This window comes from Actinia tenebrosa, unplaced genomic scaffold, assembly GCF_029948245.1.
Source record: "Actinia tenebrosa isolate PJP-AT-01 unplaced genomic scaffold, QUT_ActTen_1.0 PGA_scaffold17__23_contigs__length_9995812, whole genome shotgun sequence".
Taxonomy (NCBI): Eukaryota; Metazoa; Cnidaria; class Anthozoa; order Actiniaria; family Actiniidae; genus Actinia; species Actinia tenebrosa.
Genome location: NW_028292577.1, coordinates 2,524,487 through 2,539,699, shown reverse-complemented (window position 1 = coordinate 2,539,699; position 15,213 = coordinate 2,524,487). Strand labels below are relative to the sequence as shown.

The window sequence follows — 15,213 nt, the reverse complement described above, 5'->3', positions numbered from 1 at the left end:
TTAAAAACTAAACGCGAAACTGTCTAGCTACGGCTATTGTGATCGTATCTTCCTTGGGTCCGGCTTCATAGGCCCAAAAGCAGTTAACTCCCCGCATGCAATCATATTTACGTACTATAATCTTATGCTGGGCATTGTCAGGAGACAAGGTTGAGCCGAAGGTGCCGCAGCATAACCCCTTTTAATTTGGTTTAATTAGAAGTCAGTTTTGCCCCCCCCCCCCCCCCCCCCTTCCTTGCTCCGATGCCTGGATCAACTCCTGCTAGCTCGTTATTCCAGTTTCTATGATCGATGATCTGATTGGTTTACAGTCTTCTGCTCTATTCAAGATGGTAACTTCTCTGTTCATGTCCAAACAGTCAGTCAAGTAATGTACAATCTGCTTCATAAAGCCACAGCAGTACGTAAAATAAATGAGAGAGAGAATGCTGACGAAGTAGAGTACGACACAGACTGTTGTTGTACAGCCATTAGATGCTACCCATAGTACCATTGAAATGAATGCTGTAAGCACTAGACAGTAGAACATGAAGAGAAACGTGACGAAGTTACATGACGTTCCGGGCAGCTTCCACTGGAACAAATCATGAAAATAACAAATTATGTAAAAAGAACTTCACATTTTTCCTATCAGATGGGTGGTTTAAGGATGGGGTAGGATTGAACGAAGAGACGGATTATAGATACAAGTTGATATTGGACGGATTGATGAAAGGATAGATCGATAATGGATGAAATGAAAGGATGGACGGAAAATCGATATGGGACAGATTGGGTGAATGGATTGTGGGATCAGGAGAGACGGACAGACGAGATGTGATGGGATAGATAGATGGATGGATTGACGGATGGACTTGACGGGTGTGACGGAACAAACGGCCGGTGGACAGATCAAGAATAATGAATATAAAACAACTTAAAAAGGTTCCACGTCACTCACCCTGGTAGGAAATTTAAATCCCTTTCGTACCAATTTCACTTCATATAAACAAATTTCACAAATCTTGTTCTTTTTCTTCTCAAACCAAGTCATCAGGCAGCTTTGATGGGCATACTTCGCGCTCCCACAACATCGACATGGTGACAAGAGTTTTTCCTCGTTACCTCCATTATGACAGATCCTACACACCTTGCCTTCCAGCTCACTTCCATCACTGGCTGATAATGAAGTACTATTGCTTGGAATAATACTAACATTTTGTTGTTTGTAACTAAGTAGTGGCTCCTGAAATAAACAGTCAGGTGATATAATATGTTAAAATCCATACCCACGTCCTATCCCAATGGCTATACTCGAGTATTACCCAAACAAATGGGTGTTTTCCCAATGGGATACAGAACGTCCGACCATCAAACTCAAATTTATTTAAAGATATTTAGTAGCTATCAATTTTTTTAAATGTACGTTTAGAATGCATTGGTTCTAAGAGAGACATTATGCATTTTCAGCAATCGGTGTCTGTTTGTCTCTATATATACAGCATGGAACAGACACCGATTGCTGAAAATGCATAACGCATGCACATTTTAACTTAACCGACGTGGCAACAGAATAACTAGGGAGGCAGAATAATGAACGCGGGAGCGGTGTATTGTGGGTAGCCCTAACCAACAACACTTCCCCCACCCCACTCCTCCACACACACACATGCAGACCCACACAATTCTCATGCTCGTTCAACATCCAATCATAACACAAAAACCATTCAAGTCTCATGGTATCAACAGACAGGTAGTCAACATTATGACCGAATACGAAGATTTTATTGAGAGATTACAATAATTTAAAGAAAAACAGTCGGCCACCTATAGAAAAGTCGCAGATTTTTTGTTTTTATAGTATTTATATTTTGGTATAATTAAAAAATCGATAATGATCTACCCGCGGATGGGAATTGGAAGAGTAGGTTTTTTGTCAGTCAACGGTGCTGCATAACTTCTCGATAGATAGCTACACAAAAAAGTTGTTTTCTTTAAAAAACTTCCTTTCCCTCACGGTTTTCATTATTCCTCTTCAACTAAAATTGTCAATAACCAAGAATTATAAAAGAAAAACAAGGAACATTTGAATAGTACGTACTCCATGGTGATAATCTCGACACTGATAAAGAAAAGAAAAGTAATAAAGGAGCTCTTATCTTTCAAAAGATTTGCCAGTTTATCCTTTTAATGAATTGAAGTATTTCTCGTCAAAATTTGACTTTGAAAAAAATTGAAAACAGAGATGACCTACCTCATTCCTTGGACTTGTAGGTTGTTTAAAACTTTTGAATGAATATAGTACTGCGTCAAGGACCATATCCTGTGCTGAATCATCATCTTTCGCTTCCTGAATAATTTTCTGTTGGTCTTGAGAGATTTCCTCCATATCCCTAGTTTTCTCCTAGGAATTTTTTTCGTAGAATTGACAGAATTGAATAAGGAGATTTGTCGCCTGTTTGCTTTCACTCTTTATAGAATGAACTAATAAAGTATTGTATTGTACTCTGTCGTCTTAAGCGGTCAAAGAAACTGAAATTCACGCACAAGAGACACGAATCACAACTCGTTATGACTTTATTCTCAAACGTGGTTTTAGCGTGCGTGTTATAAATATTCATTTCTTTATCTATTTGCAAGTATTTTATCATGTTTACAAAATAGAGCTTGACCTTCACTAGACCACATATCTGCCACCAGAAATAATTAGTAGAATGTTCAAGAAGACAAGCCTACGAACTAATTTGGTCTTATTTTCTTTCATAATAAAAACACTTAGAGCTTTAGACCTATGAGTACATTTATTATGACGATACGACTTCTAATTAGGTCTTATAGAATTATATATTTTTCTAATATTTGTCACGGGAGAGTCGGAAGTCTCATGCAAGCATCAATCCCAAAATCTAAGAACGTACAAGCGAGTTGAAAAAATTTCGTGGAGTCGCATGGCAAAGCCACACACTGCCGGAGTGAGCAAAATACGGTATATATCTTTTCAAGGCCTCAAATTCAAATTCAAAACGAAGTTCAATTTAAAAATGGAGCAGAAGAACATTTTTAATAGTTCATCATCGCCAACGTCAATCTTCCGGTTGAATTTTTTATATAGAATATAAAGGCAGATATAGTCAAACTTCAATTCTAATCGTATGGTACCGCTTTGGTGTATGCATGTTCACGCTATAATTATTTGTATGTCTTAAAACTATGTTTTGGAGATCGACCTTGCTTTCTAAAGCACAAGCCGATAATATCAATTAATAACCATTACAGTGTAATAAATAATTCGTCGAGTTTAAATTTTTTTATTTGGATCAAAAAATAACTGGAATTGAAAACTGGCTTCACGTCCGAAAAACGTCCCATTTTTAAGTAGTAATGTGCCGGACTATGGCGTCCATAGTGCCATAAAATTCCAATCTCGTTAGTTGGTGGGGGGAAAAAAAGAAAACTGCAGCGTTTGCATAACAATAAACTAATTTTCGTGTTGTATAGATAACCGAAAAAATTAAGTTAGTGATTGTTTTTGTCGGCTTTGCTCACAAAGATGGGAGCCTCCCCAATGACGTAAGCATGCAGGTTGAGTGGATTAAATTTTATTTCAGACTCAGTTCGATGATAGCCAAAGGCAGAAATATTCGTTTATTGTTTGTGTTTGAAGCACTCTTGAGACGGAAATTCCTATCACCAGTTATCTCATATTTTTCGAACCGAGTCTATTTATTTTCTGAAATTTATCTTCAGCCCGTTTCGCGGCCCTAGTGTATAATTTTTAAACAAGTTATAAATACTTAAACACTTCATAAATGTAAAGCTTTTCATTTCTTTCCAGACTGTTTACAAGGTGCTTACGAAAATAAGAAATAATTCTAAGACTCTGCTTTCGTTTTTCCTGCCTGTCAAGCAAAAATAGATGTAATTGGTTAATTTTACCACATTTGTGAATTTTCTCGCTTTCTGATTGGTCTAGAGCGGGGGACATAGGAAGACATAACAATAATTTACGTCAGCAAATCACGCGCGCGCGCAAAAAAAAAAAACAAAAAAAAAACGAAGAAATAAGCAAACGAACGAACCAAAAAACAAACAAACGTACAAAACCAAAAGTACTAAAATAAATAAATAAATAAATAAACAAACAAACAAACAAACAATTAAATACATACATACACACACACACACACACACACACATACGTACGTACGTACGTACATAAATAAATAAATAAATAAATAAATAAATAAATAAATATGATAAGGGAAAGACAAGAAGATTCGCAGTATACCTTGTTGTGCTGAAGAAAGTGTTGATCACATTCGATGTAGGATTGAAGTCCACCAACATCAAAACGTCCAGAAATGATTGAAGCGTATACAGGAAGCCTGTAATAAGGCCAAAAAAATAAAGATTACTCTATAGCTGTGGCAAAGTCATAACGCGCTGCATGTTTCAGCAACAGAGAATGGGCTTCCTGAAACGATAAGTTAGTAGCAAGCTTGATACCAATTGTTGGCAATTAAAATCGTGAATTAAAATAGATAGGACTTCGTTCAGTTCATCATAAAACGACGAAGCTAATGCCGGCCATATTTCTTTAGTTGATACATGAAGCCAAGTTATTAAACTATACGGCGATAGCCAATCCGACCCTGACAATCCTGGTATTAATTCTATTCTTCGAAAAATTCTTAGCCAATAATGTTTCAAAAAAGCGGCGTATTTTACATGTTATTTTACGAGTAACGGGAACTCTGTATTGCAAGCCAATGCGCACACAAATTCAAGTTCACAAGTTTCTCTGTGCAAAAGAAACTCATGGGGCAGCATCGGTTTTTTGTTCTTGAACAAACAAACAAACAAACAAACAAACAAAAAACACACTGTTAACGTTCTCCATAATAACATAATTAAGCGGGCTAGCGAGATACTTGAAGTTTTCTGTTTCCGTCTCTTACCATCAACTGAAATTCACGCGCGTTAAATTTTATCAGTTTTTGTGTCGCATTTGAAAAGCATTTCATAAAAATTAAAATGAACGTAAATGAGTCTCTTCTTTTACCGTGTGCAGAGGTAACGAATGAAATTGCCGGGGGCGTCTCTTTCTCGTAATGGAGAATCCTGCAGGAAAATCAGGAAGCTGGATCAATAAGAACTAAGCGATATTTTAAATACTTTTTATAAGGTTGAACCAGAGGATTTACACTGAGGGCACTCGAACCGTAAACATTTCAATTTTTTTGTCATTTTTTAAATGCATACCGTAAATTATCCCTTGACTAATGATCGTTAAGTTATAAGATTTAAGGAAAAGGAAAGGAAAAGGAATAAGAAAACGAGAGAACCCAGAGAAAAACCCTCAAAGTAAACCTCAAATGTGGTGTAAACTGAGTGCGCTTTTTCCTCTGCCCCCAATAATCTGGTAGGACGTTGTTGTTTATGTTGGCTATATGACGTCAAACCTTTTTCTCCTCTAGAAATTTCTTGACCAATGGAAAGGCGTCACGGCTGAAGATGTAAAAACAAGGGCACTGTAGAGGGAAAAAAAGCATGGGGATTTTTTATGGGGGTTAAAGCCGATTAAAATAAGATCTTTCAGGGTATTTAAGTCTGGAGTGTCTGTGGTTGAGATACATTGTTCTAGACAGTTGTGGTCAATATCAATGTCTATATTCTAGTTCTTAAATAGCCAGGCTGGCAAAAGACATTATTTATGCAAACTGTTAAGCAAGTTTTGTCAACATAGCAAACGTGCACGCCACTTTTTCTAAAACCATTTAACACTCAGTCTATATATAAAAAAGTAGAATGAGTAATGTTATGCATGTTCTCACATGAGGCTAGTCAGTCTAAAACAAGGTTTTTTAAATTGGTTGCCATACGTTATTTCCGTGTATTGAGCTGCTGGTTCAAAGGTGAACTTGGAGAACTACGTTGTAGCTATTTTGGTTTCCCTCAGACCACAGCAAAAGGAATGGTATACTTACAGCCCATCTAGATAATGTTTGATCAGGACTTGGCTTTTCCAGGAAAGACGTCACTTTATGATTTTCATCAACCTCTAATATTCCAAACTTGGTCGTTTCTATATCAAGAAACATAAAAACAAACAGACAAAGTTAGACAGACAGACAGGAAGATGGATGAATGGATGGATGGCTGGGTGGACAGATGGAGTGATGGACAGATGGACAGATGGACAGACAGACTGACCCACTACAGGTAGGAAGCTAAGACTAGGCTATACATACCATCATCTTTGCAATTGTAACACAGGGCCTGTGCTCCTATTTTAACTTGCTCTTTATTCTGCTTGAAGTCTTCTAAAACATTTTTAATCTCAAAGTCTTCCAAAAACAGTGTGTCACTGTATAAAAAAAACAAAGCTATAGCCTCGCTGTATTAAAAAAAACAATAAGAGTTATAGCCAATCAACCAATTACACTCAAGATAGTACAGTAAAAAATTATGCATATTTTTGAATTAAATAACTTTTAATATAATTACGAAACAAGCATTTGGGTTACCTACCCACCAATAATTATAAGATCATCACTTGTATCCTTAATTTGATGCAAACATAACTGTATGGCTCCTACTGCTCCTAGTCTGCACTTTATAACCATATATGAAATAAAAAGAACAATGGCTCTGACTGTTGTCAAAATAACGTGTAGAAAATAATTTTGGAAGGAGTGCAAGGTCAGTTCTATATGCTGCTCTGCTCATCATGGGCTAAGCCTAATACCATATTAGACTTGTATTGTATTGGTTTTCTCATTTTCTAATTTTATCATTGTATGTGTTTCAAATTCCTAATGGAACCTTTTCAAAAGTAATCTTGGATGCGAGGTTAACATGGAAATACAAAAGAAATCACACTTTTTTAATAACATTAACTTACAAATTTCTCGCACACTGATAAGTTATTTTTTATCATCAATAAAGGACAGACAGATAAAGCTGACGTCAACAAGCGCACATTTTTTCCGTTTTTTCGGCTACGTCTTGTGGATCCGCACTACTTGGACAATGTGATGACACAATTTATCGTCAATAAGAGGACAGACACATAAAAATCTGATGTCAATTTGTTAATTTTCTCAATATACATTTTGTGGCATTTCTTTTGTATTTTCATGTTAGCCTCATATTCAAGACAATTTTAAAAAGGGTCCATTAAGGTAACTCCGTCTATATCAAATTAGTCAAATCCAACTAGTGGTCTGTTATCTATGTTGCGTTCTGATTGGATGACCTACTACTACTATATAAGTTATAGACTACTAGTAGCAAAAAATGCCGGCTTTGAAAACTGAAACATTAAATTTACCTTTAATTTAAAACTTGTTTGCATTTATATCTTTGACCAACTAGTATGATTTGACTAAAACAATTAGTCCTCTCGCCCTCATGGCCTATGAGTCAATAGCTCTTTTCAGGCTTGAGGTTTAATGTAAAAACATTTGTCAAACCTCATTTGATATAGTCCCATCATTAATGACTTTTACATTGGGCCAGTCTTTGCACCACTGCTGAAATATTTCTAGATATCTAGAATTAGTCTAAATAAACAAAAACAACAAAAATTATTTGAGAAAGCTTAGTTAAGAGACCTATCCAATGTTTACTGGGGAGGAAGGGCAGTGGGGGTCATTAAAATATCAGGCTCAAAAGGTGGATGCACACCAAAAATATTTGAGAGGGTTTAAATAAAAATGCACAGCACTTTTACAATAAACAGAACTTAGCGAACGATGGACCAATTTTTATGCAACAGTATATTTGGGGGAGGGGGGTGGGGACTATGAACGATCCTCGTAGTGGCCTCACCTTCCCTTCCCTTTCCTAGAGCATTGAAAAATAAAGCATATCCATTTACAGCACGAAAAATATAAGAAACTCGTCGACTTACCACAACATAAACTTCGTCGATAGAATCTTCGTCAACTATACATTCCATCCATCTTGTAATCAAGGGTTTCCCGCCAATGGGCATCAAAGGTTTCGGGATTCCCAACAAATGGTCATATTTCCCGCTAGTGTCGACTTTGAGATCTCGTTCGAGTCTTGTTCCATAGCCAGCCGCTAGGATAAGAGCTTTCATCGTGAATAAAAACTAGACAATGACACATTATAACCCGTAAAACAATAGCTGGTGGATGTTTATGAGGTTTATGAGTCGGCCATATTGAAAATATTGAATTGTGGGAAAAATAATGTTTATCTGGGAGGAGGGGGTGGGGAGATTGATATTTTGATAAATTTTGGGAAACAATCCGCCATTATAGTAAAGATATATATACCTGATTCCATTATCTCAATTTCGAAAAATAACAAATGAAAAAACGGAGGTCGGGTCCTTGATTTACTTGTGAAGTGAATTCTGCCGGTACAAAAATTATCGTCCTACCCCTCCCATAGCATATAGTGTTGGTAACAAGATTTGTCCAGAAAGAACAGCAATGGAGGCTGTTCGTCAAACTGATCCCGACGAAGAGTCTTTAGAGGCAGGGAATAGCCAAACTCGAAATGGTAAGATTATTATGTAATAATCTAGGCTTTTATGCTTGATCTTCGTCTTTAAATAGTTGTTTTTAAAATCGGAAAGTAGGTGCGTTTATAAGTCTAATGGCTATAATCTTAGTTTAATCACCTAAAAAAGAATATATTTTATATATTTTATATAAGTTTAAGCTTATATGCAGCCCTGTCTATGTGCTTAGTTATTTAATACCATTGAATTCCAGTAAATATGATATAAATGCATCTTCTTTCATCCGTTTGTTAACCTATCTTTGTCATTTTAATATAGGAGATGAAGGATATTAACATTTTCGGGGTTTGCATATGCAGTCCAACATTATGCTTTAATCATCCAGTAAAATTAATTTGATGCTTAGGATACTATTAACTAGCATTTTCTATCATTTTTATTCCAGACGAGCCAAAAACGTGCTGTAATTGTACACCGGAAAGACTGATATGTATCAGCCATGCACTGTCAGCATGGGTAGGTTTTGATATATATACTGTATTAATACCGCATGCATTTGAACAACCTTGTATCTTGGGGTCTTGGGGGCTAGCCTTGAACTATATTCATGTTATTTTTAAAAGTGAGATGAATCAGGCTCGCTCTTACATTGAGGTAAAGGTTTGATACTGGTTGCCCCCAAAAAAATTGTTGAAAGTGTTTTCCGTATGCTATTCATTCATAGTTCAAAATGACCCTCTTAGGTCAAACTTCGAACTTCAAATGAGCCGAATCTGTCTTCTTTGATGTCTTTAGGTTCGGCTTATGTAAAGTTCGATGTTTGTCCTTAGTCTTATTGATCATCATGGTATTGAAACAGCTGGATGGGTAGGAATACATTTACATATAGACAGAACAGGTCTGGAAGGGTATTAGAGGGGGCAGGGAAAGGATAAAATATATTGTGGGATCTGGGAAACTAGAAAAAAAGATGTTACATGATTCAGATATTGCCATCGGCTATGGCTTGGGAATTGCCGAATTTAATGTCAAAGATGTGGGGTTTTGCCTTCTGATTTTCAGCTGAAGTTTCCACTGTGGATTCACATCAGAGCAATGAATGTTTCAAATGGCTTACTTATATTGAACCTCATTTACTTTCTTTGGGGTGGGAGTGTCAGATTCTCAAGCAAAACGAGGATGATGAACTTTCTTCTGCCTCATTTATTCAACTACTAAACTTCTTGCATAACAGTACATAAATACTAAAAACATTCTCAAAGGACTAACACAATCACACATATTCCCACATTCTCTCACGTCCTCATGCTTACATTACTCCATGACAGGGAGATTTCATATCTGAATCAGTTGCTTCTCCATTTTCACATAATTTGACAGCCCTGCTAAACTTAGCATCTTCACCTAACTAAATTAACTACTGAATCAATCTGATTCAGACATCGCACTTCTTGTCATACTTACTTGAGTGGGGCATTTGTCTGGAACAGGCCGATTACAGTGCAACTACTTTAACTGGGGCCACTAACACAGCTAACCACTTAAGTGTTTCTTTGTAGTTTGGTATCATTATAATAGATGAACTGCTTCAAAAACCTTAGATTATTATAAATTTAATGATCAAGCTTTTGGGCTAATTGCCTCGTCATTTTTTCGTGGCAACAAGATACAGTATGTTGAAAGGCTTTTATTTTCTGCCGTTGGCTCCACTACCCAAAGTTGGAATGCATTGTCTTCATCCTACATTTTGACAAGCTTTAGTAGTTGCACTGTAAAGGCCGATTTAGACTGTACGATTTTCTCCTACAACTATTATATACAACATAACTGCATCTCTTTTACACACACGTGACTGTTATAGGCTTGATTTACACACTACGACTCAAGTTATAGATGGTGCGAGCATGTTGTATACGATAGTTGTAGGCGAAAATCATACCATCTAAATTGACCTTAAGAGAGATGAAATATAAAATCTTTGTACTCTTTTTACAGGGAGACCGCATGTGGGAATTTGCAGTGGCATTGTACCTTGTTGAGCTCACGCCAGGATCACTGAGGCTTACAGCTATCTTCCAGCTTGTTAGAACACTGGTTACTATCTTTCTTGGTCCATTTGTAGGGAACTGGGTAGATGGAAGCCCAAGGTTGAGAGGTGAGTAAATAGCAATATAAAGATGGTCAGTAGGAGGGGTGCATGTAAATGAGTGAAGGAAACACAACCATTATTTTGATATTTCATTTTCATTTCACAGTTGCACAGGTGTCCCTAGTAGTTCAAAATCTAGCCGTAGCGACATCAGCCCTGATTCTCCTACTGATCTTGACTGTGCACTTGTCCAATGCACTGTTCGTTATTGCAGTCATTCTGGTTATTGTAGTTGCTTGCCTGTCAGTCCTTGCTGGTATCGCTACCAAGATTGCTATTGAAAAGGATTGGGTCATTGTGATAAGTGGTTCAGACAAGTCTCTCCTTGCAGGTAATCAATCAAAATTCACTATTAAAACAATCTACTGGAAGACAAAAAAACTGATGGTAAAAAAAGCCTTCAGCATGGATGTTACTTTCTGTGGTTGTGATGGTACCTGAGTGTTTTATATGGATAAGTAGTTATCCAGCACCCTGTTACATGTAAATGGATATTATTATACATTTTACTCTTTTTTACTCTCGCTTTTAATTGGCTAAGAGCGCTCAGCCAATCCATGATCATCGTGTGAACTTGGCATGGTAGGTGTATTTAATATTTGTAGGTTTTTCTGCAGACAATACATTTATTATGTCAAGTTCACTCAAGGTTACAATTGAGTCAAAAGCTACCATTTTCCATTCCCATCCCCCCTCCCCCCCAGGTATATTAGATACAGCATGAATAAATTTTGTAGAAATGTTAGCCACTTTACCCAGTTCTAAATGCCTTTGAACTTGCTTGCCTTTCTGAATTCCTTTTTTGTATTTATTTTTCAGGAACCAATGCCATTCTCCGTCGCATTGACCTTGTTTGCAAAATCCTTGCCCCAGCCCTTGTGGGACAGATCATGACCTACGTGTCTAAAGCAGCAGGGGTCATCCTTATCGCTGTTTGGAATGTTGTCTCTGTGTTTTTTGAGTACTATATGTTGTTGAAGGTATTCCACGCCGTTCCTTCCTTGGCCGTGAAGAAGATAGACAAGACAAGACACGGGACAAACACAGAAGATACTCCGTCTAGTTCATTACAAAATGACCAAGAGAGACAACAGCAAGACAACTCGAGGGATCGTCTTGACTGGATGGAACAAGAAAACGCAGACAACGAAGAAGATAGAGAAACTCTTGTCCCGCGTACTCGTGTTGTTTCACGAAAACCCAAGAAACCAAGAATTTGGCAGCGTTTGAAGAACAAAGCACAGACTTTTAAAGTAGGGTGCCAGATTTACATGAGACAAAGCGTCGTGCTCCCTGGGTTAGCTCTAGCGGCTTTATACTTTACAGTCCTTTCCTTTGGCTCAATAACGACAGGTTACATCTACACCCAAAACATCACCGAGTCGCTCTTGAGTATACTTCGTGCTGTTGGTTCTGTGTTTGGAGTTCTTGCCACTTTTGTTTTTCCTAAGATGAGGAATTCTTTGGGACTGGTTCGCTCGGGTCTGTTCTCCATGTCAGCTCAGTTTTGTTGCATGTTATTGTGTCTAGCTGCAATTTTTGCTCCAGGATCTCCGTTCTTCCTGCTTCCAGATAGTTGGCGCTTCTACGGCAGCACTGAAACCATTCATGCTTTTCACAACATCACAGGAGGAAACTGCTCTGTTCTATCTCCTTCGCCTCTCACGTTTTCTTTCCAGTCCGTGGTAAAAATGTATGGAAACCAAATAGCTGAAAGGAATGACACGAATTTTAACGTCTCTTCATCGTCTGTTCTTCCAAGCTCACCTTTATTAACTACTTCAAGTTCGTATTCGTCAAATTTTCCACACGTTTCTTTAATCTTACCTTCACCTCCAGTCACTCTTACATCTACATCTTTTACATCTCAAACCAGTATCACAAGTACGACCAGCCTTGCTATAATGACATCCAAAATGACTGCATTTTCACAATCCACCAACATTTTACCTTCGCCTACTCAGTCGTTTTCCGCGAGTCCATCTCAATCCAAAACAAAGTTGAACTGCACCCAAGAAACAATCAAGAAGAAAAAGACTGTACATAATTTTTCGTACGTGTCTGTAGGGCTTTTAGTGGCTGGCATTATCATTTCCAGGTTTGGCCTTTGGTTGTCAGATTTATCGATCTCCCAACTACAACAAGAAAACGTGCCCGAAGAGGAACGAGGCATCGTTGGTGCCATGCAAAAATCATTCAACTCAATGCTCGACATGTCCATGTTTATTTGTGTCATTTCTTTACCAAAGCCAGAACAGTTTGGTATTATAGCAATCATGTCGGTCGCAGCAGTTGGCGTTGGAGGGATTCTCTACGCGACTTTTGCGTATAAAACCCGCGGTCATCTTTTTCACTTTGAGAGAGTCAAACGATTGTTTGCAAGGACTTCATCTGGAAGCCACACCGCTCCGTCACACCGTGCCTCTTCTCAGGATAGCCTCGATCATGAAGAAGAAGAAGACACCATGATTAGAGGAGTTTTAAGTACGAGAAATGAAAACTTCAGGCCGTAACTGTACTGCGTTATATTGTTCTAACATCTTTATTGCATGCGGACGCTTTTTAGTTTGTCAATATTTGATAACGCAAAGTCCGTTTTAGACGGATGCTGTTAAATAATAATAATTATCTTTGTATGAATTGGAAGCATTAGATTGCCAAAGAATGCCTTTGCACATTGCAAATATCCACACATCCCATCCATTCGCATGGACACAGAATGCAAATTTGTATTCTTGGTTAACTCTTACATTACACTCTTTATGCTTCAAAAGGCATAGAATAATCGAAATATGACTGTATTTTTAAGAAAAGATGTTAGACCACTTTAGGTTGTAAAGAAATCTTAGGTGTGGTTACATTTTGGATTGAACCAGTTTTAGAGAGAAAGAGGTAATAGTTTTCAAAGGTCAGCTAAGATTTCTTTACTTTATTTCTCATTTTGACGATTTTATACATTTATTTCAATTAAAGTTAGTCACCTGAAAAGCTACAAAGCTGAGACCGACAAGGATTATGGGTAGATACATTTTACATGTTTCAGCCGCTTGATAACTGTGTCAAGACGTGAATCTTGGGAACGGCAACTTGACTCAAAATTGAATAATAATTCTTTTTAATCTATAATTTCAATGATCTTATTGATCTTATCAACTCAAATAGTCGCTACTTCTCTGCTGTTTTGTTCCTTCGATGCTCTAGTCTTCACCTCTCAAGTCAAGTGCTTTCTTCTCTCTCTTAATTTGACTTACTTATATTTATAGTATAGACTATCCTTTCATTTGGTGATGTAACGTTTTCACCAATGCTTTGTCTTATAGTTGATCCCTCTTACGTAACTTCGTTTTAATCATAATCCCATGGCTATTCTCTATTGAATATATTAACTTCTTTACAAACTGTTGATGGACTAGAGATCTTCTACCAGTTACGAGTTAACCTCCTCTGAGTATCCTCAACTTTGCTGCACTTTGTGTCAAAAGCTTTACTTGTTGGATATGAAACATTTCCCCATGATTCTCAGCGATCACAGCTTTCTAGGTTTTTGGTGACTAACTTTATTGAAATAAGTGTATATTGATTTCTTATAATATGACGTCATAGAAACCTAGCTTGGGCTACCTGTGATTTTTGCTCAGTTCTGGACCAGAGTGATTCTTTTTAAAAAAGGTTAAATTTCGAAATATAACAAAAGTGCATTATAACCATTTTGGAATTGGTAATAGAGTCATTTTTGTTGTGTGTTGTAGTCTGGTAATAAAATAATTACAAACCTCTAATAAAGTGCGTCGACTTAAATTAAGGATTAAACACCGAAAAATTAACTAGAAACAATCGTATAATGAACTCTTGCCACTACGCCACTTGTGATTAGGGGAGAGGCAGGGGAGAATGAAGCGCCGCTACGCAGGATAATCAAAGCAAAAATCTCCTGCGCTACCTTTCCACAATTCCGTATTTTAAAGTGCTTATAAGCCTTTGCACAATATTCTCAGAATTGATTCTTTAGATAGTGGATAGTTGATTGTGAAAATATTTCGTCATTTGAATGTCTTTAAGATACGAAGGTTTATATTCCCAATATGTTTATGATTATGACGTAACATAAGGGATCATTTAATATACAACACTGCACTTGTTCTGGAATACAGTATTTTAAAAGGATCACCCTTTTACCCGTGAACTCACCTAAAGGTTCTTACAAATTTGCTTTCAAAAAATGTCTAGCGTTCAACATTAAAAGTTGCCACAAAATAACTTAAATCCCTTATGTTACGTCATAGTCATTAACATATTGGAAATATAATCCTTCGTATCTCAAAGACCCGACATTCAAATGATGAATTATTTTCACAAGCAACTATTCACTATTTAAAGAATCAATTCTGAAAATATTGTGAAAAGGCTTATAAGCACTTTAATAGTTTCCACACGCTTGCAGAAGGAAACGTGAAATCCGTAAGACGATGGCAGCAAGCACAAAATTTAACACATTTGCCCAAAATGTACTTCCAGATCAGTCATCTCCGGTCACACAGAACTCAATCAACCCCTAGGATGTCATGTTCGCATAGTCATAGTCATTGCA

The 15,213-nt window shown here is 37.1% G+C and overlaps 3 protein-coding genes across 3 annotated transcripts; 1 reads left to right on the top strand and 2 right to left on the bottom strand.

Annotated features, from left to right (window-relative positions):
• Positions 1-233: 233 nt before the first annotated feature.
• Positions 234-3,409, bottom strand: LOC116306726 (E3 ubiquitin-protein ligase MARCHF8). Its single transcript, XM_031716819.2, has 3 exons — positions 2,234-3,409; positions 941-1,225; positions 234-574 (listed from the first exon to the last, which is right to left on the bottom strand). Exons 1-3 carry the CDS (start codon positions 2,366-2,368, stop codon positions 263-265), a joined length of 732 nt encoding a protein of 243 aa, XP_031572679.1. The 5' UTR covers positions 2,369-3,409; the 3' UTR covers positions 234-262.
• Positions 3,410-3,785: 376 nt separating this feature from the next.
• LOC116306725 (mannose-1-phosphate guanylyltransferase catalytic subunit beta) lies at positions 3,786-8,171 on the bottom strand. Its single transcript, XM_031716818.2, has 9 exons — positions 7,895-8,171; positions 7,455-7,544; positions 6,511-6,593; positions 6,231-6,346; positions 5,967-6,064; positions 5,442-5,510; positions 5,042-5,100; positions 4,268-4,364; positions 3,786-3,878 (listed from the first exon to the last, which is right to left on the bottom strand). Exons 1-9 carry the CDS (start codon positions 8,084-8,086, stop codon positions 3,852-3,854), a joined length of 831 nt encoding a protein of 276 aa, XP_031572678.2. The 5' UTR covers positions 8,087-8,171; the 3' UTR covers positions 3,786-3,851.
• Positions 8,172-8,424: 253 nt separating this feature from the next.
• On the top strand, positions 8,425-14,423 carry LOC116306721 (ferroportin). Its single transcript, XM_031716814.2, has 5 exons — positions 8,425-8,514; positions 8,922-8,992; positions 10,472-10,631; positions 10,732-10,956; positions 11,445-14,423. The coding sequence occupies exons 1-5, from the start codon at positions 8,445-8,447 to the stop codon at positions 13,136-13,138; spliced, it is 2,220 nt and encodes a 739-aa protein (XP_031572674.2). The 5' UTR covers positions 8,425-8,444; the 3' UTR covers positions 13,139-14,423.
• The last annotated feature ends 790 nt before the right edge of the window (positions 14,424-15,213 follow it).